This window comes from Rana temporaria, chromosome 4 (genome assembly GCF_905171775.1).
Source record: "Rana temporaria chromosome 4, aRanTem1.1, whole genome shotgun sequence".
In the NCBI taxonomy this organism is placed as follows: domain Eukaryota; kingdom Metazoa; phylum Chordata; class Amphibia; order Anura; family Ranidae; genus Rana; species Rana temporaria.
In genome coordinates this window covers 148,591,921-148,618,042 of record NC_053492.1, presented here as the reverse complement: position 1 = coordinate 148,618,042, position 26,122 = coordinate 148,591,921, and the positions used below count along the sequence as shown (strand labels likewise).

At 42.7% G+C, this 26,122-nt stretch overlaps 1 protein-coding gene across 1 annotated transcript in view; it reads right to left on the bottom strand.

Moving 5' to 3' along the window:
- LOC120936656 (mediator of RNA polymerase II transcription subunit 12-like protein) overlaps nt 1-26,122 on the bottom strand; it is a 96,122-nt gene that overhangs the window by 21,707 nt on the left and 48,293 nt on the right. The window contains exons 9-11 of the mRNA XM_040349163.1: nt 8,547-8,656; nt 6,341-6,509; nt 3,098-3,259 (exon numbers count right to left, since the gene is read on the bottom strand). Of these exons, the coding sequence (XP_040205097.1) occupies nt 3,098-3,259; nt 6,341-6,509; nt 8,547-8,656 (441 nt within the window). The remainder of the gene's footprint in view (nt 1-3,097; nt 3,260-6,340; nt 6,510-8,546; nt 8,657-26,122) is intronic.

Genomic DNA, 26,122 nt, shown 5'->3' with positions numbered 1-26,122 from the left:
AAACACCTGCATGTAAGCAGGTTCTTGCAGGTATCATTGAACATACTTCTGTTGTGTTATTTGAACTGTGCAGCTAAATAGTTAATTCAGGTTGTGAAGGGGTTAATTGTGTCTAGACTCTTTCCGTGGCTTTCTGGGTCCTGCCCCCTGTTGCAAGCCACATACATACAAAGGGTGTAACAGCACTGATGAACGGAGTGAACCACAACTGCGGTTAGCAAGGAATTTCAATGTGCTTCTTTATGTGACAACTCAGTATTGGGCCCCAGGCATCACTCCTCACAAACAGGAGTTTGGGGGATCTCTACATCATCTCTCTGTCACATAAAGAAAGGCGTTGAGATACTAAGGATGGATGCATTACAACATGTGACCAGAGCTTAGCGTTTAAAATTATATAATATACTTTAGAGGACAAGATTCCAATACACCTCTATATGCAAGTGATTATCAGTACGGGACCCCAGGCATCACTCCACTCAAACAGGAGTTTGGGGGTTCTTTACATCATATCACCTTTAGCATATAGGGATGTATTAGGCCACTAAGGGAGATGCTATAAAATAGGATCAACCCCTAGCATAGAAAAGTTAGAGCGAACATGTTCAAACAATTAGGACAATGCCTATAAGGGATTTGTACTTATGTCAAGCTCGTAGTAAATAGGAGTTGTAGTGACAACTATTAATTGCGTATGAGAGGCAATACAGCTCAGGTTATTATAGTTGCATATATGAAGCAATATAGCTCAGGTTATTATAGTTGCATATCTGAGGTGAATATTGCACACAAAATAGTAGTTGCATGTGAGAGGCAATATAGCTCAGGTTATTATAGTTGCATATCTGAGGTAAGTATTGTACAAGAAATAGTAGTTGCATGTGAGAGGCAATATAGCTCAGGTTATTATAGTTGCATATTTGAGGTGAATATTGCACACGTAATTTGAGGGTAGCTGACCCTTTAAGGTACTCCGTAGCAAACAGTGCTCAGCACAGCAGTATCTCCCACATAGTATGTTCATATCCACAAGGCATATTAAGTAACAACAAATGTATTAGATGGAACACAAGCAGTAGATCTTCTTATAGGACTACAAGTGATACAATAGCTACTTATCCGTTTGTAGGCTTCTATGTAGAAGTTAGAGATTGCGTGGTGTAGGGTGTTCAGCAAAAGACCTCAAGGTTGTCCCCAGAAATGCTCTGTGGTGTTGTAGGTGCAGCAGCACCAAAGTAGTAGTTGCCTGGAGCGGTGTTGCAGCATGGGGAGCGACAGCTGCAATATCAGTAGCGTGGCCGAGCTACGGCTGACAATAATAGAACGGTGTGCAGGAGGCACACAGCTCTGCTTAAAGGATAGGGCCAGCTGTAGTGCATAAGCACCAATTTAAAAAGCAGCGCCGTTTGTGGCGGCGCACTTCTGCGTTCCACGGTGGAATACACGGTGCCCCGTGCGATGACGTCATTGTGCGGTTGTCGTAATGCGTTCCAGCGCGGAACGCATTACAGGAAGTAACAGGCGCGCGGAGCACCTGTTACAAAGGGAGGGCTCAGAGCAGCTCTCTCTCTCTCTTCAACATGGGATTTCAGAGGAAGGACTGCTGCAACATATTGCCCTGCTGGACCACATAACCCTCTCCTGGATCACTCCGCTGGGATTCCCCCTGGACTAGAAACCTACCATCACTAGACTTTTGCTGAATGGACTTTGCTTCTCTGGAAGGTATGGACCTGGGCAGCCTGCATTAGATAGTTAAGGCTGGACTCACGTACAAAGTGCTGTTGAACTGTGCTGCTGAATGCTCAGCAAAGTTTAATTAACCATTTCATGCCTGGTCTGAAGTTACTAAAGGGGGGCATGGTAGTACATCAGAAGAACAGGGCCTGCATCGTATCGGAAGAACAGGACCTGTAAAACACACTCGGGTACAAGAGTAAGGCCACCACAAAGGGTTAAATGAGCAGAAGAGTCAGAGGATGAGAATAGAACATGGGTAACCCTGGACTGGTGAGAATGAACAGCATCCAGATAGCAAGGAGCGATACTAGGCCTGGGTGACAGGTCCTCCGGTAGCAAGGGGGTCAGTATTTTGGTTCCATCCCTAGCGGTCAGTTACCCCAAAAGTAACTGGGTCTAGATCTGTGGTATGGAGATCCCATTTATCCAGCCCCATGGTGAGGGAGAGTAAGGAGGGAGTTACTTATGTGCATGCATGAGGTCTGTGCTATTGCACTGTAGGACCCCATTCTGTCACTAGGAGTGAGGTGGCAGAGTTATGCCGTACTGGTAGAGAGGACAAATACTCAGTGCTGCTCCTCCTAAATGCAATATTAATCGATCAAAGGTGTGTAGTGGCATAGGACAGAATCTTTTACAGATGGACTCTGTTCATTGCACAACTGCAGAGAGTGTACAGCTCATCTCTAAGCTGGGGTTCTGTCTTAAAGTTGTCTTTCACATAACGCGGTCCTGCCTGCATACACGAGAGGATAGATACTCCTCATGTGCAGGAGGCCATGCCCACATGCAGTGTGTTTATATTAGAGGGCTGGCAAGTTAGTGTAACAGAAAGTAATAGGAAAAGAGTTTGACTTTCTGCTTTCTGTGCGTCTGTTGTGAATTTTGAACATGTATTTCTCCACAATGCCTTTAGATACAGAAGTGAATGAGAGCTTGTATGAAAGTACTTTTACTGCATGTTTACATGCAAATACTTTAGTATGCAATGTCTGGGTACAGGTTCATTTCTAGCAGCGTGGATAACCTCAACATTTTGTACAACAGCCTATAGGTGTTAAAACAACACAGGGACGCAAGTTACTTGATTTTTCCTGGTACAGCTTGAAGTTCTTGAATACAATTGTTCTTTTCCCCTTGTTTCAATGATGACACAAATTAATATGCAGTGGGGTGTGCAGGTCTCTTTTTCTTGGTCTGATGACTGAATTTGTGGCCCTGTGCAGGATCTAACATGCCATAGGCAAGAACATCCTGTATAGCATGGTATACACACAAAAAAGTCTGTCCTGGATTTATGTAAGTTACCACAGAAAAAGACAAGTAATTATACAAAACTATTCAATATTTATTTTACCTGTTTCTTATCAATAGAGTCAAACCCTGCAATTTTGTTTCCTTTTGTGTCAATTAGAGATCCCATGGGCTCACAAGTAATAACATCACAAGTCTGTTTTGGCAATGGCAGAAGCTGGCGGACTTTATCAATACTCTCTGATCGCTTATCACCTAGTTCTTTCTAGGAAAAAAAGAAAAGCGACAAAAGAACCATGATCACAATGTTTCATTTATCAACCAAACACATACTATATCCTGGAAAGAGAACTTCCAATCATAGTTTGATAGTCAAATACCAAAACCACTTCTAATATTAAAGCCTGTTCAAACTGTTAAAAATACTGTATTTATTGGCGTAAAACACTCACCTTTTACCCTGAAAATAACGGGTAAACTGTGCCTGCGTGTTATACGCAGGGGGCTGTGGAATGTTTTTTTCCTGTATCTTCCCTCCTAAAGTTAGGGTGCATGTTATACGCTGATAAATACAGGTAACTCTTTATTAGTGGTAAGCAATAAACATAATAGCTATTGTTTATAGATATTGTTTAAAGTGAGATCATCATGGAGGATAAAACAGTGGCCATTAGGGATGAGCTTCAAGTTCGGGTTGACCTTGAGTTTGACACAAGCTATTTAATACTTGCTAAATGGGCATACTAAAATGCCTAGATTTAACCAGTTTGTCCACATGAATCTCCAACTTCTGCAGCTGGAAGTCATTAATTTAGTGGTCTTGTCACTTTCCAGACAGGGCCAACTTACCCACCCCCTTCACCAATTGCTAGGCCACTTGCACCATAACAACCAGTGGTGCTGTGAGACCCTGGTTGCCTGTATTTTAGCAAACAAAGGTGCTGTGTGAGCTGCAAGCATCATTGGTTGCTAGTAGGGCTTTTTTTCAGCTGGGACTTGGTGGAACTGATAGCTCAGGCTCTCTGTTCCCTGTTCACTACTATACATGCAGAGGTAAGCAACTGAGAAAGAAGAATGAACTCTGCATGCACTCTGTGCATAGCACACCCCTGAATTCTGCACCCTTTATGCAGCGCACCCCCAAATTCTAAATGTAGTGCAACTCTGAACTTTATGTGTATCCCTCCACCCCCCCTTTAAACTCTGCACCCTCTACTTGCTATGTACTGTACTGTTCACTCCTGGTATTTAATGACCCTTTAAGACCCTCCCAGTGAAATTTGACCACACCCACTATTTGATGCAGTTTGGAGGTCGTATGTAGGTGGGGGAAAGGAGGGTTTGGGGGATCTTGATTGAGTTCCTGCACCTATTTTATGAGAAAAAAGCACTGGTTTCTAGGATGTAAGCAGCCACACAACATCCTTGGTTTTTAGGATCCAGCCAACTATCTCGATGCCAGTCAAATTGTAAACAAGCCATTGGCATCCCTGGTGAAATAACTAAATATAGTCATGAGAGCTCCATATTCCAGATTCTAATAAATCTACCCACGCGTATTCTTGCATCCATTGGGCCTGGGATGTGGAGTTGGGGCCCTGGTTCCCATCAACATGGGGACATGTTGCCCTGCTGGTATGGGGTCCCCCAGGACAAGAAACCCTCCCCCATGTTGACATCATGTGGTCCCATATGGTTCAGGAGGGGGGTAGGGGAGACCCTATGCTCCTTTCATTTGATAAGGGTCTGGTGTGGATTTTGGGATATGGGTCTGGTATGGATTTTGAGAGTGAAAACCTTGCTTGCAGTTTATTATTTTTTGTTTTTTTTCCTGGTGTTTCCATATAAAATCCATACTAGACCCTCAATAAGAATAAGGGTCTGGTATGGATTTTGGAGGGAACCACACGCAGTTTATGCATTCTTTTTAATTCATGCCAGCCCCTCATTAAGGATAACAGTCTGTTATGGATGTTGAGGGAAATCCCCCAGTCGCTTTGTTTACAAACAGAGCAAAGCGGCTGAGAAATGTCATTTAGGCCCCTTGCAGATGGGGCGGACCCCACCAAGCAGATCCGCCTGCTCAGCAAGGGATCTGTACCCACTGAACAGGCAGATGACAGGTCTGTGTCCGCTCTGCATAGCCTGCTCTTCTCTATGGGGGTAGTCAGATGGAAACACTTCCAAATGGACAACACATTGGAACACTGCAGGAGAGAACTTTGTGGCAAAAACAGCTTTTTAATTGATCGATTGGACATCTGAGTATATGATATTTGATTGGGAGCCTCCTTATGCTGTGTTCTGATTTGAGCCCTCTGATTTACACATCTGAGGTTCCATCGTGACTTTCCAAGACTTGAGACGTCTGTGGATCCCACCCCCCCCCCCCCCCCCCGAGGTGTATTGATTCCTATAAAGCTTTGATTGACCTAGTGGGTATATGCTCATCTGGGTTTAATCATTTTGGTAAGCCTTTCTAATTTATGGTGGTGGATCTCCTATCAACTTTCTTCCTAAATATTCACCATTATAATTGGTTCATTCACCTATCAATGGGACTTTTTTTCATATTTTTTATCTTCATTTAATTTTCTTTATGGTGGTCGTTACCAGAGAGAACATTATCACTTACTTATTGGATGGTATATGGACTTTGTTTATATATGTCACTTTTCAAATAATTTTCACTATGGTATACACATATGTTGATGTTGATTATTTGTTATTCTGATTCCCGTTATAAGAATCCTTTTCACATTCAGCGCTACACTTTTCCACAAATTTATATTGCATTTTGATCTACTTTGCTGTGTTAGCTGCTTCACTCTCTTATTATAGAAGATAGCGCGGTATAGTTTTCTTTATTTTTTATATTGCCTAGATGGAAATGGGCTGTCTGTTTGTTTCCATCCGACTGTTATCTGATCTGATCCCCATCCTTCTGTTTTTAGCTGGCTGGATCGCATCGGATTCCGGAACGTGTCAGAGAACACATGTCCGCTGACATCTGCCGCTCCATAGAGAGCTATGATTGGGTCTACCTGGAAAACCCACAGTTGGACCGATCGGTCCGTCAGTGTGAAAAAGGCCTTAGAAGCAAATTTTTTCAATGTCACTTTAGGTTAGTACATCTTACAGATGCACCACTTCACTTGCATGTTAAATTCATCCTGCAAATGCCACGTAAAAGTAAGTGTCATGGCTTCCAAATGTTTGACTTATCTCACACCTGGTGTTGTGAAATATTGCTACATAAAGCAGCAAGCCTATGTTTTTCATTTCCACATATTTTATTTCCCTTCTGAAGTAGAATAAAGTGTGCATAGTTTATTTTTTTACTAACCTTTAGTTTCTTCACTAGGTTCATGTAAGCCCTTTTGTTTTCTTCTGAACTTCCTTGAGACACGTTGGAAAGATCAGAGGCAAGGGTTCCATTTATTAGGACACCCAGCATATCAAGAACAGTTGTGAATAATTCACTGCCAAGGAAAAACATGTCAAATTTCTCTGTGCTGTAGAAAAATACAAGTGTGCATTGTTCAATACCAGTACTGCCGTAAAGGAAAGCTTTAATGAGAGAAATATGGGGTTGCCATTGCTGACCTCTTTCTGAACATTATATTTGCCTTTCTTTCTCTACCTTCATTAAGATTGGATCATTGACCTGGAATATTAGCAACTAAAGACATAACTCCTGATCTGCATACTTTCTCCATGGCAGTGACTTAGAAATTATTAAAGCCTCTGGATCAGAATGACACCGAACTTATTCAAAATGATTATCTTGTTGAATTTAACTGATAACGACTAACTATACAATGACCTACTATAGAGTAATGTGAACCTTCTCAGATTTGTAATATGATGAGGGGTTAGAACCCCTATCAGGTATGTATTGGTATTTGTGCCTCTGCTAGGGAGGTTTACTCTCTCTATTTGTCATTAATACTGAAAGTGAAAATCCAAATTTCGCAACTAGAAAAGAATTAGTGTGGAATTCGTCCAATGGGGACATTTGTTCTGATAACTAAGGGCTTGTTTACAGTTGCACCAGCCTTTGCTGCCCCACAGAAAGTCAATCCATGTTCGTTTTTCAGAGGGCATTTGACAGCTGGCTAGGTGGCAATATGTCACCTCCTTACTGCCTATTTTAATCCTGTAAAGCCCACACCAAGGCTCTACAATCACATGCATTGCACAATGTTGCAGGTGATTGTAGTGTGGATTAGTTCACGTGTATGACAAAGAGTATCTTTTTTGCAGTGGCTGTGAAACAAAGCATTGTGGCACATGTAAAACCCCACTGGTTGCTGTGCTGGGTTAAGTAGGGCAGTCAGAGGGGGTTAGGGGATAAATGGTTTGCAGTAAATTCACTCAACTGCCTCTTTTTTACCACCAATTGGTCTCAAGTGTAAACTTGGCTTAATGGGGGGTTCTATTTATTCTAATTCATGTAGTGTCTATAGGACGAGAATTTTATACAGGAGACTCAATCGTTCCCTAATGTATCCAAAATGAATAAATTATTAAAAACACTGGTAAGTGTTTCCCTGTGCCTTTGGAAAATGTTCATTATGCCTTGTAGAAATAAGAAATGTACTGTAGTTGGTAAACTCTGTAAAACAAATTCCATGCACACAGTAAAGATATAGGGCCAGGTTCAGAAAACACTTACGCTGGTGTATCTACAGATACGCAGCGTAAGTGTAGAGATGCGCCGTCGTATCTATGCACCTTATTCACAATACTAGATACGCCTGAAATATGGCTTCTTCCGACCAACGTAAGTCTTAGTACGCCGTCATATCTTGGGTGCATATTTACGCTGGCCGCAAGGGGCGCTTCCATCGATTTACGAGTTGAATATGCAAATGACCTAGATACGCCGATTCAAGAACTTACTTGCGCCGGTCGTATTAAGCTACGCTGTTTACGTAAGGCTTACGTCCGGCGTAAGTTTACCCCTCAAAAAGCAGGGGTAAGTCATGTTAAGGTATGGACGTCGGAACAGCCGCCGATTTTTAAGCTGTTTACGTAAGTCTTACGTAAATGGGGCTGGGCGTAGGTTACGTTCACGTCACAGGCATTGAGCCGGGGTATGTTAGGGAGTAAATTCAACGTGATACCGAGCCTGCGCGCGCATGCGCCGTTCGTTCAGGGCTTCATTTACATGGGGTCACGATTCATTTAAATCCATCACGCCCACCTTCCACCTACTTTGAATTAGGCAGGCTTACGCCGGCCTATTTACGTTACGCCAGCGCAACGTTGTCGGCGAGTGCTTTGTGAATAGTGATCTTCCCTCTCTATGTTACGTCGGCATAGCGCATATCAGATGCGCTACGCCGCACTAAAGATACGCCGATGTATCTGAATCTGGCCCATAGTTTGCTGTCAATCGATGTGATTCTTTTACATCTTTCCAATGCTCTTTTAGAAGCTTACATCCTAAAGTCTGGCACTCCCCCTGCTGGCAACAGAATAAGAACCAGATTTCTGAAGATGACATTAGAGCTACTATATGAATAGGTATAAAAGGTAAAACTCACTTATTTGTTTGCAAGTCAACTGTGCCTGATGTGATTATCTGAAGAAGTAAAACAGCCCAGTCTGCAGTCCACTGTGTGCTTCTCTGTACTGTGTCAAACATTCCTCCAACCTTTATCAGGAAAAAGAGAAGCACAATATGAACATACTGTACAGTACAGTATGGAGAACGATTTATCCTAAATCGACCCATATTAGCCCTCTTGCACATAATACACCTGTTTGAGCATCTACTTTTTCAGATGTTTTTTTTGTATGTATTTGGGTGCGTTTACGTGCACTTTCGAGCACACTCGCACATTGCGTGAAAATGTATTCTCGTGTTCTCATTCTGCACAATATGTACCGTATTTTTCGGACGATAAGGCACACTTAAAATCCTTGAATTTTCTCAAAAATCGACAGTGTGCCTTATAATGCGGTGTGCATAATATATGGTTGTGCTTTCTGTCCTAGAACCGATTTTATGTGGTACACGACGCTCAAAAATCTGTCAACATGTTTTAGCATGGCCTTGGTAAGCTACGAAGCTGCACTGCTTGGACTGAGCATTACGGCCACCGTAGTCAGGAGGTGTGTGCATTCATTCATTCATTTTCTATACCTGCTGCCCCAAAAATGGCTCCTGTTGAGAGACATGCTTACGAAGCGGATTTCAAACTCAACGCTATCAGTCATGCAGTACAACATGGAAATAGAGCAGCTGCGAGAGAATTCAACATTAATGAATCAATGGTATGGAAGTGGATTTGTATTTTATGTGTTACAACTGAACAATGTTGAGAGTTATTGTGAAAGAGTTGAATAAAGAGTTGAATAAAGTTTGACTTATCAGGCCGAGTACTCACGACCAAACATGTTCGCTCGAAATGTCCGACGGGCTGTTTCCGGCGTACAAGGCTGTTTTTTCATTTGGCCCGCTGGCTTGTACACACCAGCGGACCATATTTCCCTGCGGACCTGAACGCGTGCACGTAATCCACGTTTGACGTCACTATAAAGGGAAAGGCCAAAGTCAATGGCGACGCCCTCTGTTCCGCTTTTGCTAGTTACGGCTTTGCTCGTGTTAGTGAAGGTTTGGTTAGAGCTGATTCGCGCTTCTCGGTCTCCAGGCTTTAGCAGGTAGTATTTTCTCGTTCAGTGCGTGTGCTTGTGGGTACGTAGTTGGCATTCGGGTACAGGCGTGCAGTTCGTTCTGCTTTGCAGTTTCGTACTGTGCGTTCGTATCTGTGTGTCGTGCGTTCTTTGCAGGTACCGCTGGATTTGATTGTGCTTTCTGTTGGAGTGTGTTCTTGACTGACCAGCCGGCCGGTTTGAAGCCATGATGGAGCAGCAGCGTCAATTTTCGCGAGTTGGTGCTTTTTATGGGATGGCTGCTGGATATGTTCATTATTCCAGTACTTTGGCCAGAAACAGGGGGCGGAGGCGTTTCTGGACCAAGAATTGGTTGCGCCAGCGTGACCAGTTCTCTCATATGCCTCTGCTTAGGGAAATCCAGGAGAATAATCCTAATGACTATAGGAATTTTCTCCGCATGACGGACCCCGTATTCAACAGTCTGCTGGATCTTCTGTCCCCCTATATCATGAGGCAGGACACTGTGATGCGCCAAGCCATCACGGCCGAGCAGAGGCGTATTGCCACGTTGCGGTACCTGGCGACTGGGAGGAGCCTGCAGGACCTCAAGTTCTCGACAGGCATCTCTCCGCAGGCGCTTGGGGTCATCATACCGGACACGTGTGCTGCCATCATCAAAGTTCTGCACGAGGAGTATATTAAGGTAAGTTTCCTCATTTTAACCTCACAATGTGTCTTTAATAATGTGGCAAACTAACTTTTTATTTTATTTCCCAGATATGCTGTGTGTTTAACTAACGTTCCCTTTTCTCACTATGCATGTTGATATCAGCTTTTACATGTTATTTTTATTTTGGCCTACCTGCATATTTGGATCTTACCCAATATTAACCTGTCCAGCATGCTATCTTCGGGCCAACCCCCACCTTGCCACTTTTTATTTTTTTTGTTTTGTTTTCTAAAAACAGTTTAAACACCCCCCACCCCCCCTTCAAAGTGTTTTTGTCCCCATCAGAGGGCTGTGGAGTCTCTTATTAATTAAGTGGGCCTATCTATTTGTGCCCCGAAATTCTCCCTTCATAATTTGAAAATGCTATTTTAAAAATGTAAAGTTGCACAAGGATGCTTGTAGGATTATGTTTGCAATGTTTATGTGCCAAAGTACTAAATCTCTTTTTTTGTTTGTCCCCACAGCTACCCTCCACACCACAGGAATGGCAGTCTGTGGCTTCCCAATTTGCCGAGCGGTGGGATTTTCCTAACTGCGGTGGAGCAATAGATGGGAAACACGTCCGCATTGTGCCCCCACCCCACTCGGGGTCCTTCTATTATAACTACAAGGGTTATCATAGTATTGTGTTGATGGCGGTGGTGTCGGCACAGTATGAGTTTCTATATGTGGACGTGGGGAAGAACGGCCGGATGTCAGATGGGGGAGTGTTCTCACGGACTGATTTCTATGATCGTCTCCAAACTGGTGGTCTGGCATTGCCACCAGATGAAGATAATGTGGAAGGACTTCCCCAGAGGACCCTCACCTCAGAGAGGAGTGTGTTTAATTTTCGGTTGGCCAGGGCTCGGAGGGTAGTCGAGAATGCCTTTGGGATACTCTCCAACCGGTTCCGCCTGTTCCTGACATCGATACATTTGGCGGAATATAAATTGAACACCATTATATTTGCCTGCTGCATTTTGCACAATTTTCTACGCAGGCACTCCCAGACGTACCTAGCCTCCATGGGCTCTGAGGCAGGACTACCCTCAGAGAACATTCCTGGCCTGGACACTGGTCGCGCTGGCTTGGCCCCCCAATCTGCTCGTGAGGTACGCGACAAATATGTTGAGTACTTCATGGGTCGGGGGGCCATTGCTATGCCAGATCATATTTCTTTCTAATTCGGCCCCCCAAAGAAAGGAATATTCTCACAACTAATAAATAATTAGACCATTGGACTTTATACAGTTGTTTGTCATTACTGCTTTTTCTCTATTTTTCTGTCTTCCAGGTTCTCTACAAAAATAGTGCACTTCTAGTGCCAAATTTACTTACTCAGATGTATTAACTAACCACATTTGCACATTATTCACTCATCTACAAACTGGGTATTCAGTCTAGAAATAAGAAGCCACTCATTTTTCTGCTTTTGATGTCACCACTAAATTTTTTTATTTTAGTCATTTTTCAACAATAAATGTGTTTTTTTTGGCTGAAAACATTTTTTGCTAATTTTTTTTAGAAAATATTGGCTTTGAATTATTTAGTTTTTTGTCTTTATTGACAGTGATTAGCAATAATACTGATCGAAACACAATGTAAGAATAATTTCACTGAAACTATACGCCAGAATTTTTTGGCTTGTCTCCTATATATCTATCTCTAGAGATAGATATATATATATATATATATACACACTTCTAAACATATTTTTTTTTTACTTTTGTTCAAAATTAAAGTTATTATTTAGTTTGGTTTTCAATAACCCAGAATAATTTATGTTTAATTTTTTTTGGTTATTTTTTTAATTTTTTTTTTAATTATTTTTTTTTGAGAAGACATTTATTTACATTTAGAAATGTTTGGGTCTTGTTTTTCTACAAAACATTTTTTTGCTTTGTATTTGTTTGTGTATAATTTTTTTAAAATATTTTTAACACAACAAAAAATTATTTTAGTTTTTAAAGAAAATTAGTTAACTTATTTCTTTAGGTGAGATTTCTTGTTCGTTTTGTGATCTGAAACTGTAAACATTTACAAACCAAAAAAGATCAACACCAAACAAAAATATAAAAAAAGAACAGCAGTCAGTCATGTGCTTTCACACTGGAACACGCCAAAATTTCTAAATGCACACATTCAGTGAAAAATCGCCAAATGTCATTGGTTAAACAGACAAATGGCCACATGTGCTATCTGACATCATGGGTGATCAATGTCTGTGTTTTGTGGGAGCAAACCCTTCTTCCTCTCAACTACTTGAGGATCGAGGAGGGGTTTGTACCCACAAAGCACAGACAATAGATAGTCTGTGATGGCAGATAGCACATATTGGCACACTGTGTGTGCATTTAGAAATTTTGGCGTATTATAAAGTACAAAAATTAAAAATGGTTTTGTGGGCGGGGGATGGGCTTTTGTGTTTCAGTCTTTGACACGGCCCATCATGTCAATGATATTTTTGTAATTCTGTTCGATGACTAGCATCCTTTGGCGCATGTTGTCCATTTCCGTGCTACACTCTGAAATGACATTTCGCACATTCTGCTCCATGATGACCATCCTTTCCCGCATATTGTCCATTTCCGTGCTGCACTCCATTACTTGCTGTACAATTATTGAAGCACTTGCACGTGAAAAATGTGCTACACCATCTTCATCCCCTAAAAACAAAAAAATTGGCATTCAAAATATGTAAATAGTTTCCGGCCTATCTGCATATGTTTGGCCCTATTAATATTGGGGTGACACTGACCTGATGGCCTGATAATTTCCACATCCCCAATTTCTTCATCTTCTATCACTCCTCCTTCTTCCACCACCTCAGCCTCATCCTCCACGACTCCTCCTTCTTCCACCACCTCCCCCTCATCATCCACGACTCCTCCATCTTCTTCCAGAACTCCTTCTTTATCCATCACTACCCCTTCAAAATCACGCAATTCTGCTTCGTCCAGTTCCGCCTCATCTTCACCGAATTCTAAATCCAGAGTTAAGTCTTCCTCCTCTCTTCCTTCCACATCCTCCTCTCTTCCTTCCACATCCTCCTCTCTTCCTTCCACATCCTCCTCTCTTCCTTCCACAGCCTCCTCCTCCTCAACATGTGGAGGTGTTTGATTTTGTGGGTGTCTGGCCCTCTCTGCCTCCTCCAATTGCTGGCGTCTTCTTTCCCCTATAAGAAATAAGATAAAACAAAAGGTATACTCATCAGCACACTGATATTGGATATCATAAATCGCACACATTGCATAGACGATACATTTATGATGATTTTTGTTTGTTTATTCTTTCAGCAATCCTCCATTTTTGGCGTAGTTCTAGGCCAAGCTCTGATCCTGCCCCTTTTTGCAAAGAAGTGACACACATGGATGTCCCCCCAAAACATTAATTCTCGTCAACCCTCCAAATAAATATCCTTTGATTTTTGAGACACAGGTGCTTTGCATTTCCAGATGTTAAAACATCAGCTTTCTTTGCATTTTGGAGAATGAATCTTGTTTGCCTGTCACATTCACTCAATTTAATTTCTGTGATTTTGCTATTCAACAATGTTTGAAAACCAAGTTTGGGGCCAGTCAGCCATGTCCAGGTGTGTTGTTCCTGGAGTAACCTCGCATTTTTGCAAAACAATGTCATATTACGCGTGTTTACTATTTCACAAAATTTGTTAAAGGTTGTTATTTTACATAAACACAATACAGTATCTACACGTGTTCAAAAGTACAAGCAGGCCAAGGAGGCAGATGTGAAAAACTACATGTCAACACATTATTGCAGACATTCCCCCCCCCCTTAAATAATATGGACTTACTTTTCCGCAGAATTTTGAGTATCTTCTTCATGTGATGTGGCTCCCTCAATTTTAAATCGGACCAATGCTTCCGGAGTTGCTCCTTGGACCTGGTGACACCAAACATTCTCCTCATTCTCCTTGCCACCTTGTCCATTATGTGTGACTTTCTACGGTTCGGTGTTTTGTAGGGCCCACATTCACCATCATAATCCTTCCTCCTCATGATGTAAACCAACTCCACCATTTCTTCAAACGCCATATTAGTGGCTTTATATCTTTTAGGCCTGGATCGGGACGGTCCTGCCTCTGTCCCTTCACTTGCGCCATGAGAGCTCCGTGCCCGCTCGTGTGACATCGCCATCTTTCCTTCCCACAGAGATTAGGGGTGTGGAAACGAGGAAATGTCCCGTCAGGGGCGGAGATTCTTGCATATGCGGAGTGTCGCGAATGCCAACAACGTATTGACGTAGGTTACGCGGAGAATATTCGCGCGATTCCAGAACCTACACAGTTAACGCCATATTTACTTTTTCAATTGATTAGGGGCATGGCAAAGGTGACGAGGGCGGCGTTTCATACATACGCGGAGTGGATAAAAGGCGCTTGACGTGATTACGTAGGTTACGTGTTAATTCATCGAGCGTAACAAACGAGGATTTTGAGAGAGGCAGGTAAGAAATTTAAACATGGGATCAGCAGCGGGCTATAAAATCTAGAGCCATGGGATGGGGGTTTGGTCTGTTGGTTGCACAGTTTTATTAAGCTATTATGTCTCTTGGATACCAGAATGTGATTTTCATACCCAAATGCTTTTGTAGACATCACAAAATAGAGAGGTCAAAAATGCTGTGACTCATTATCAATTATGTAGGGTGTATTCAGATCAGGCCAAGTATTGTTCTGTGTTGGTTGGACAGAGGTCATTAGGAAGTTTCTTTCATGTAATCAATGCTGAGGGGCAGGATATCTACACATGCAATAGTGCCTTGATGAATGCTGTCATTTGTAATAATTGTGTATGGTTCTAGATTTCTATTATTTACTGCAATGTAACCAAAGGGGCGGCATGTATAAAAAAAATGTTAGCTACAACCAACCAATGGGGCCGAGCTGGCCAGCATTTTCTAAACAAGAGACACTGTGTTTGTATTTCTATATAGGTACTACTTTTTAAACAACATATTCTATCAATGTAAATGCTGAGGCTTCTTTTAATTGTGTTTTTGGTTTCTTTTTCTTTTTGTAATCTAGAATAAAAATCAAAAAATCAACATTTAACAATGGATCTCCTGCAGACCCAATAGATTATCCAGCACTTGCTGGATAAATTTAGGGAAATGCCCATCCTGTGGGATTCAAAGCAGCCCACCTACCATAACAAGGACGTACGAGCGGCAGCACTTGAACAGCTAGCAGCATACATGAGGACATGGGTGCCAGAATGCAGTGCCAACATGGTGAAGGATAAACTTGCCAACCTCAGGGGCACATATAGGAGAGCATACAAAGCTCACCAAAAGCAGCTAAGATCTGGAGCAGCAGCAAGACCACCAAAGGAACCCAAGCTGTGGTATTACAGCCAGATGTCATTTTTGCGGGATCAACTGGAAGGCAGGCCATCTATGTCAAGTCTGAATCCCAACCTTCCCTCCACGCTACCTCCCAGCGGGACTTCCCCAGATCACAACAGCCCTGCAGAGTCGGATGAAGAGGGCCTGGCTGACAGAGAGGCAGATCTGCGCCTCTACGATGATGAGGTATAAACAATTGGTTGTGAATGTCACCGGCGCAAAAGAAAATAAATAAATAAATAAATAAATGTGAACCGTGATCTGCTGCAGTACTGTGTGCCCTTAGTGGGGGTCAATAGTGCATGAGGAAGAAAAGTGTTACTGCGCTGATCTAATTATCCAGAGGTATTAAATCTCTGGGAGTATGGACATAAGTGAAATATCAGGGCCACAATGTACCCAATCTTAAATGTGAATAACCTGGATACAAACAATATATAAAAAAATATGAGAAATATATGAGTCATACAAATGTGACACAGTGATTTCAAACTTGAATCGTATATCTAGATCAGTGTGTCAGCATACAGTCCATATGCCACAGTGCTTCTATGAGAAAAATGGCTGTTGCTGCTACTGACCAACCAAATAGTGAAAACAATACGAAAGATATTACAAAAAATATTGTGTATATATGTGTATAAAACTACAATATGCAGTATGTCAACTGCACCGTGAGTTGTCCAATAACCGGTATTGGAACAAAATAAATATCAAAAAAGTGAAATAATTATCAAACAACCATACAAATGTGCAATGTGCTGACTGCACTTAAAAATAGTCCAAATGGCAGGCAATCTTGCGCTTATACAATAGGTTCCAGCAAACACAAGGTTCAATGTTGGTAGTACTGTGTAGAGGAAAGTGCCGCTATCTCTTCCACCCGACAAAGATGTGCCACCATCACCAATGGTTAAAATCAACACTCACCAGACCCCAGATATTATTAGGCTCCAAAGTGGTGTCTTTTCTTTGTCCGTCAGTGGGTGTTGCCTCCTTTTCCCTTTTACAAGGTGTCATCAATTCCTCAAAAACAAGGGGCTCATCATGGTGTAGTATATTAAAATATGTATTTATTTAAAAAAGGTAAAAAAATAACACTTACAATATAAAGTGCCTCTGACCGGCACTGAGTGTCTTTGGCAGTGTCAACCCTTAAAAGCCGCTGACCAGCATTTAAATGGCGTCCTAAGAGGTGTGCTTGCCCCGCTGTGCTCCGCATGTATTGCTACAAGGGGTCCGGGCGCGCTGGTGTGCTGCACCCTCTATGTGCGTGTCCAAACAGCCTCTACGCGTTTCGCTAATTGCGTCGTCAGGAGAGCTGTGGACACTACTGTTTAAGCTGTATTTATACCCCTGTGGATTCCCTGAAATGCTGCAAGGTAGTCACAGGAAACAGGAAGTCTTCCGGCCACCATCTTGGCTGATGGCACAGGAAGTTCCTGTTCCACCATTTTGGTTACTGGATACCTGGCTATTTGCCAGTCCTGGCTGTTGTTACTGGGTGTCAGCAATAGAAATATGTATATACCCCTGTGGATTCCCTGAAATGCTGCAAGGTGGTCACAGGAAACAGGAAGTCTTCCGGCCACCATCTTGGCTGATGGCACAGGAAGTTCCTGTTCCCCCATTTTGGTTACTGGATACCTGGCTATTTGCCAGTCCTGGCTGTTGTTACTGGGTGTCAGCAATAAAAATATGCCCAGCAGCCAGGCGCTATGTGCGCTGCTACCTCCGTTCGTTTGTGCACCTCCCCCCCCTCCGTGTGTGCGCGCTTATCGCCCTGTGTGTTATTCCCTGTATTATCGCCGCTACCGGAAGTGCTTGTGCGGCCATCTTGCCTCCGTCACCGGAAGTGTCCGTTCCGCCAATTTTGGTTACTAGCATCCTATGTTAGTCTATGCCTGTTTTGGGTAATGGCTAATTCTCCACACAGGATGTAATGTTAGTCATTTTAGCTACTGGCAATAGTCCCTGTGTAGCAGTCACCGTCTCTGGTTGACGCTGCCAGGGACACTTTACAAAAAACAACATTTTATCACCTATATTACTTTAAGTGGTCAAAAGCTGTGTTTATTAAAAAAATGTATTTACTAAAAATTAATCAAACACCATGAGGCCATAAGCAGCAGGAAACAATACAGTTTTCATTTTTCTGCTGCTATATTTTGACTTTTCTGTATAAACACTTCTCAGTGTGTGTTATTACTGGTTTAATTTTCTTATAATTTTTTTGCAAATCTATAAAAGTTTCAAAACTGTTAAAGTCCCTGTTTGGCGCAAACTTAATGCCCTTGTCTAATACCAGTAGTTCCTCCTGGGAGAATTCAATGTTAGTTAGGTTGAAGATCCCTTCACCTAACCCACCCTTTTTCTTTTTGCTTCACCTTCTGTACCCTCTCCTTCTTGGGGGTTGTGATTCCACCCCCCTCTGAAAAACCGGCATAGGTGGTCTGAAAAACTCCCCCCAGTCCCTCCATTCCCCCTGCCATTGGGGTGGCCCATAGTTTTGGCCATAGTATCCTCTCCCTCTACCCCTTTGGCCTCCCCTCCAGGGTCTGGAGTATTGGCCATAATAAGGGGGGTAGGAGTGTTGTTGGGGTGGTGGTGGTGGAGGTGGTCCCCCTTGTTGGTTTTTATTTGGGGTGGATTTATGTGCAATATTTTTAACAGCCGGGGTGGCTGCTTTCTTTTTCACACTAGTAGTCTCAATTTTCCCCTGGGAGGTGCTTGCACCCTGCGTTTTGTTCGTTTCCATTTCGTCATTGAGGGATGTATTATTCGAATTGGGTATTATATCATTCTCTTGCCAGCTATAAATTTTTCCTGCTACATAATCTTTCTTATCTCGTTGGTATTTTTTAACCTTTTTATTTTTGATTTCATTATCTAGTTTAGTCAGGAAATCTTGCAATTTTTTAGCTCTGGTGCTGTAATCATCAGTGCTGCTATGTGGGGTCATGTTCTCTTTAAGGCCGTTAATGGTTGTTTCAATTTTCTTTAGCTTTATCTTTCTTCTGTCAATAATAATGTCCAATAGTTTGTTTTCACATCCATTAAAAAAGTTATACCAAGCTTGTGTTAGGCCCTCCTCTGTTAGCCCATCATTGGGTCCTAAATCCCACCTTAACCTACGTGGTGTTATGTGGGCTTGTTTGTATTTTTCCAAGGTTGTAATGTCCCACCACACCCTTGTTTGTTTGTCCATTAAGTTTTTTAACTGTTTGAACCCTTGTTCCAGATTGACTGTGGGGATATCATCTGTATTTTCAAATGGGTCTCCCATTTCTAACCTTCTACTGGCCAGGAATGAGAATACCTCCATTTATGCTGCCCGTGCGGTAATTTAGGAGAAAACAATTGGTTGTGATAAAATGATTGAAGAAATAAAAGTCAAATTAGAGCCATATAAAGATTCAACGGAATTCAATACATTAGCTTCCCAACTAAACAAGCATTTAGTAACTAAAGATCTAGAAACACAACAAAGGAAAATGAAAAAATACCAACGTGATATTTCGGACTATAAAATGGACCAAGTGTTCAAGTGGCAGACGAAAGTGGAAAAACCCCAGCCCCCATCCACTTACTCTACCCCAGAACGAGAGGTTAGAATTCAGGAACCACCCCAAACCACTCTTTTACCGAACCAAGGACACTATATGGGCCAACAAAGACCCCAACAAAATTCCAGAGGAAATGGTACACAGGGATACCAGACACCAAGGAATTTTAAGAAGAAACCGTTCAAGAAATTCTATAAGAAACCTTATCATAATAGAAGAAATTCAGAAAGAGATTATGGAGACAACAGAGGACAATACCAACACTATGATCAATATAGAAGACCTGAAAGAAGTCCCATACCGCTCTATAACAGATTTGAACCTATCAGACACCATCAGGAACCACAACCTTACTATTATCAAAACCATTATGACCAACCAACACAAAGACCTTTTTTAGACAGAGAGAGGAGAGACCACACTCCCAGAAGGGATTACAGAGATTTTTACCAATCCCCCAGAAGGAGACAACAGGAACCACCCAGGACCCCCAAACAACGAACACCGGAATACAGACCAAGAACACCACCCGAAAGACGAGGGGATGCAGAGCGGGAAAGAGAAGCCAAAAGAAAAAGAAAAAGCGAATAATAGGTGATGGCATCTTCAATATCAGTGGACTCCCCCTCTCTACAGATGAAATAGCAGTATTAGACAATGGTCTCAAACATGCCCCAGCGAGAAGTCTCAATAAATTTGAAACTTTTATAGGAATCCAAAAATATATCCGCAAAATAAACATCAAAAAGTATATGATGAGCAACCCCATAAATACACTAACTAAGAAACCTAATCCGGTAAATACAGTACAACACAGTAATCTACGTAATAATTCGGTATTCAACCCACAAGTACATGATAATCATTTCATCAATGTATTCAAAAAACTAGTGTTGCAGGATTTAGATACATTGGAAGTGAAAAAAGCCTCCAACCCTATCCATATAAAGAATGGTATTCAATCCTTAACAAAAAGATCTGACATCGTAATCAGACCTGCCGACAAAGGCGGTGGGGTAGTTGTACAATCGAAGACACAATACCAGATGGAAATCAATAGACAACTACAAGACAAGGATACATATACCAAATTATTAAGTAATCCGACAAATCAATATAAGAAGGAATTAGAAAAACTAATCCATTTAGGCATTAAGAAAGAAATACTAAACAAAAAAGAATCCCAATATCTGATTCCAGAAACATGCAGAATCCCCATTATATATACGGTTCCTAAAATACATAAGGACAAAATAAACCCTCCGGGAAGACCCATAGTCAATGGTATTGAATCATTGACAGCAAGAATGGGAGAATACCTTGATGGATTCATACAACCCGCAGTACAACAAACTAATGCATATTTAAAAGACACCAAGCATGTATTACAACTATTAGAGGATACTCCAGTGTTGAAAGGCAGGACGTTTATAGCCACGGCAGACGTCTCTTCACTTTATACCATAGTACAACACCATCAGGCAATCAGTGCCACGAAATGGCTCCTGAGAGAATTCACCACTTTAATATGTAAACAAAGAAAGTTCTTGATAAAATGCATAGATTTCTGCTTGAAACACAATTACTTCTGGCATGACCAGACGTATTATAGGCAGATAACAGGTATTGCGATGGGAGCCAAATTTGCTCCTAGTGTAGCCAATGCCTTTATGGCACAATGGGAGGAAGGTTCAATATATGCAGATATACCAATGGAACTAACATTATACAAAAGGTATATTGATGATATACTCATAGTGTGGAATGGTACCCAGCCAGCACTAGAAAGGTTTTTGTCTAAATTGAACCAAAATGATAAAAATATCACACTTACGTGGAACATCAGTGATACTATGGTCAACTTTCTAGATTTGGACATCTCGATTGTAGACAACACATTGGTGACAAAAACACATTTCAAAAATATTGACACTAATAGCTACCTATCCGTAAAAAGCTGCCATCATAAATCATGGCTTTTCAATATACCTAAGGGACAACTAACAAGACTAAAGAGAAACTGCACATACCAAGAAGACTATGAAAAACAAGCTTTCTTTATTGGAACCAGATTTAAGGAAAAGGGATACACAGACAATTTTATTCAAAAACAGATTGAGACGGTATCAAAAATGGATAGAAACACCCTATTACAAGGACCAAAAATGAAAAAATACAAAAATGAGGCTCCATTCATTGTTTTAGATTACAACATACAACACCGAGAAGTTGAAAAATTGATAAAGAAACACTGGCACATTCTGAGAAGTGACCGAAACCTGCAAACAATATTACCGGATAGACCAAATATAGTATATAAAAGAGCTCCGACGTTGAGAGACCTAATTGTCAAAAATGTAGTAGTACCTCCACCAATAAGTGGGTACACCTTTTTCAAAAGTAAAGGTTTTGTACCATGCAAATACTGCTATGCATGTAGACACTCTAAAAAACCACAAAAGAAAAGAGAAGACTTCATTTGCACCAAAACTGGTCAAAAATTTATTATTAATGACTTCATCACTTGCCATACAGAAGGAGTTGTCTATGTACTACAGTGTACTTGTAATTTACAGTACGTAGGCCGAACCAAAAGACCACTCATGGTTAGGATAAAAGAACATATCCAAAATATTTTTAATGGTTTTCCGAAACATACTGTCAGTAAGCACTTTGCACTTTTCCACAATAAAGACCCCACACATCTCACCTTTTGGGGTATAGAAAAATACAAAAAACCATGGAGAGGGGCACACTTGGTAAGATCCATCAGCCAGAAAGAATCTAGATGGATACATAGCTTACAGACTATGGTACCTGATGGAATGAATGTAGAATTTGATCTTAATTGTTTCTTAAGTAATTTTTAATTATACCTCAGACAGGAGGCTCATATCTTATGCATTATCTTTCTTTAATAATGCCCATAGCAGAAATACAGTAAACATTTATTGTAACTTAAAAGAAAAAATTCAAAGAACTACCCTTCCCAGCAGTCCCTGGGCCAGCGTAGCCCCTCCCAGACCGTAGTCTATATAAGGGACTGTCTGAGGTAACCTATTCCTCTTTCTTTCTGCTCATGGCAGAGCACACAAGATAAGTATTTCATGTACCTTTATTATTTACAAGATAGGTATTTCATGTACCTTTATTATTTACAGGATAGGTACTTCTTGTATCTTTATTATTTACAAGATAGGTGTTTCATGTACCTTTATTGTTTGATTGTATATATGGTCTCTGATACCGAGTGCCCCGGTGTCGGGTCATTTTGTTCAGTCTTGACTGATATGTTTGAGGTATTGTGGAACATGGGGAGTTTCCCTGGAATTCCTCCCTGATACCGAATGCCCCGGTGTCAGGTATTTTGTCGGAATTGATTGTTCTGTAGTTTTTGGAAGATGTGGAATACTGGGGGTTCTCCCTGCTATCCCCCGTTTCTGCGCTTTATTTCTGTCTGCCTGACACCGGAGCGGTGTCAGGCAGATATGTTTGAGAGGCCACGTTTGTTTGTATTCAATTCTTTGATTCTTTGCTCGGGTTTTTTCCCTTTCTTTGACGCCGGAGCACTGCGGCGTCCGTGCGGGATCCGCGCTGTTTTTCATTCGCTCCCTCGGCGGGCGCCATGCCTGGGCAACTGTCAAACCCCCCCTCCCTCCCCACGCTCCCCTTCGCGCGCTCAGGTGGGGGGCGGGGTCTCCGCCGCGGCCGCTCCTCTCCTCCTCTCCTCTCTTTCGGTGCCTCTCTCGGTATCGAGAGCGAGACGGGGGAGAACGGTTCTCATCGACCGTTCCGTACCTCACAACCTCGGGCCAATAAGAACTCCAGAGGCCGTAGTCTCGCGAGACTTCGCCTCTGGAGTTAGAATCTCGTCAGGCTCCCCTCACACCGCAGGATGTCCTTCCCAGCGGTGTCGTAGCCAGGAACCTGCTGCTGTTTCACCATGCTTTCAACCACTAGATGGCAGTACATCTTTTCAGATATATATATATAAATATATATATTTCATTCCAATGAATCAATATCTAATAAATAAATAAATAAATAAATAAATTAAATTAAATAATTTAAATAACCGAATCTACAATAAATAATTCAATATATACCCAAATTATATTTCTGGGGAATTTATTCCTTAGAACATATACCTTATTTATCCTAATAAATAAATAATCAATATGTAGATAGATCAATAAATCAATAAATTAAATAAAGAAATTATAGCATGTTTATCTCCGGGGAATTTATTCCCTACAACATACTCCTAATAAATGTATTAAATAACTATCTAAGGATTGATTGAATGAATAAATACATTTATTATTAATGATATTATTATTAATATATATTATTACTTATAATATATAACTAAATCCATTATTCAATTTTACAAATAATAAATTATAGATGGATTATACAAATTATATATTCATTATATAAATAAATTATACAAATATGTATAAAAAATTGTATTGAATTGTACAAAGATTCTACAATTTAATGAATATCATGGCATTGTTCATGCCGGTACCCCGGATAGGGTGGACACAGTCCTAGGAGGCCAAATCTCAACAGTGTTACCCAGTTGCCAAAACTGATCGGTAGACCAATCTTTACGACCATGGCGTCGGTTACCCCCGCCTGCACACCATATGCCCGGACCATCCGGCAACGGTCTACCGCCCCTGAGAAGGGCTGGGCGTTCCAAAACGCTGCCACGTTTCTGTGGCCCTTGACTCCCCGACAGGGGAAGTAAATAATATGTCCCAGGCAGTACCCTACCCGGACTGCCGACCCACTGCCCTCCCAGACTCCGACCGACCCCCGAGCCTCGGGGAGATGCACATGCAGAGGCAGCGATCCGTTAGACGGACTAAGCCAGACCCATTCGTGGACTCTTCCAGAGTTGTCCGCGGAGTCTGAGGCGGCTAACACCTTGAGTCTGAGGTTGTAGATGATGAGAATGATGATGAGTGTTAGGGCAGTGGGCACATGGCGCTCTATGACAACGCCAACCCTGTTCCCAGGGTGACACTCTATGGATTCTCGTAGAGAGCCATTATAGATCCGGGGGCGATATGCCATCCACACTCCGATGACGGGGCACCTCCGCCCGAGGTGATCCAATACATCACATAATGGACCCCGGAGATCGGTCGAAAAACTCACCGAATCATTTTCAGGGCGTAACCCCCTTCCTTTACCATTTATGGCTGTGCACACTCCCGAGGTGAACCCCATACCCTGGGGGTATCCCACCATACACGGGAAATCCCCCAAGCTGGGAATAGAGAGGTCCTTCGGATCATACAGACCAGGGCCTTGGATCTTTGGGACCTATCACCATCATCCCACACCTTAGTGAGCAGGCCACGCCGCTGAACAGCCGACTGACCTGTCCCAAATCGGGGCTGGGCCCAACGGGCGGTCGCCTCCTGGGATGCGTGGACACTACGGGTCCGACTGGACACCGCCGCTCGAATCTTAACGTGGCTTGTTCCCCAGCTGTCTCACCTAGCCGAATCAGACCCCGGTCCGACCACCGAGGGCAGGCTAGTCGGGATCACGCTGATTAAGATATTCCAAGACGGTAGGGCTCTATTCCATCCCGGATGAGCCCAAACGTCATCAAAGTCTAACGCGGTACAGTGCCGGTCTATCAGGATTATAGGACCGGAGATGGACCTAGTCCCTCTTTCCTCGGTCTTCAGACCTGAACACCGCCCTAATAGACAACGAATTGCAGGGCCTCTGGTTCACCCAAACGATAGTGGAGACGGACCCGCTCTCCCCGGGTTTCCCCAACAACATCTTCCTGGTCAGGAAAGGAGGGCGGTTATCGCCCGGTAGTAACTTGAGAAATCTCTCGTAATTACCGTATACAGTGACGACATTCTGCGACACAAAGGGTGAGGTTGATTATCTACTTGGACGACCTACTCTTAATGGCTCGTACCCCTCGCCTGGCGAACAAACACGCCTCCGGGACAGTCCCCCATAGATCACGGGGAGTCTATCCTCTCCCCATCTCAGGAGGTAGAGTTTTAGGGTTCTTGGTGGACACCAACCTAGTGCTCCTTCGGCTACCCATGACCACTTGGCCGCCATCTGCACGAGGTCAGTATCGTGCTGGGCTAACGACGGGTATCCTTACGCGGACTGGCTCGCCTGGTCGGCCTGTTTCTGGCGTTAATCCAGGCCATTTGTCCAGCTTCTTTTCACTATCGAGACCTTCAGAGTCTCAGTCCCTACGTCTTTGCCAGGGGCTTCACTGTGCAGACGTCGTCACTCTGGACACGGAAGCCATAATTGAACTACGGTGGTGGCTACGTCAGGTCGACAGACGGCACGGCAGGTCCACCTGCAACTCCACGACGGATTCATCTTGGAATAGGTTGCCAACCACCTCGGTTGGGGTACTTGATGCGGTCCCTCGTCCACAGGAGGGGCGTGGCCCACAGCGGAGTCTCTGCTGCACGTTCACACGTGGAAATCCTGACGACCGCCTTGCCATCAGGACTCTAATGCCACACACGTCCACCTACGGTGTGTTCTTGCGTATGGACACCGTATCCGCGGTCCAGTACGACCTTCGCTTGGGGGGTCCTTGACCCAAAATCCTAACGGATCTAGCAAGATCTCTGACATTTCTGCCTGGAACGCGACATCGTTCCAGCTGCGAAATGTACCCCAGGCACTTCCGCTATGGTGTTAGATTGGAATTCTCGTTACCCGCCCAATTCCATCGACTGACGACTGCACCGGTCAGTGTTCCTGGCCCTTGCTCCCTTATGGGATCCTTTCTCTCCCCAGTCTGTACGGGGATCTGCACCCTCTATTCACGACGCACGTCCTA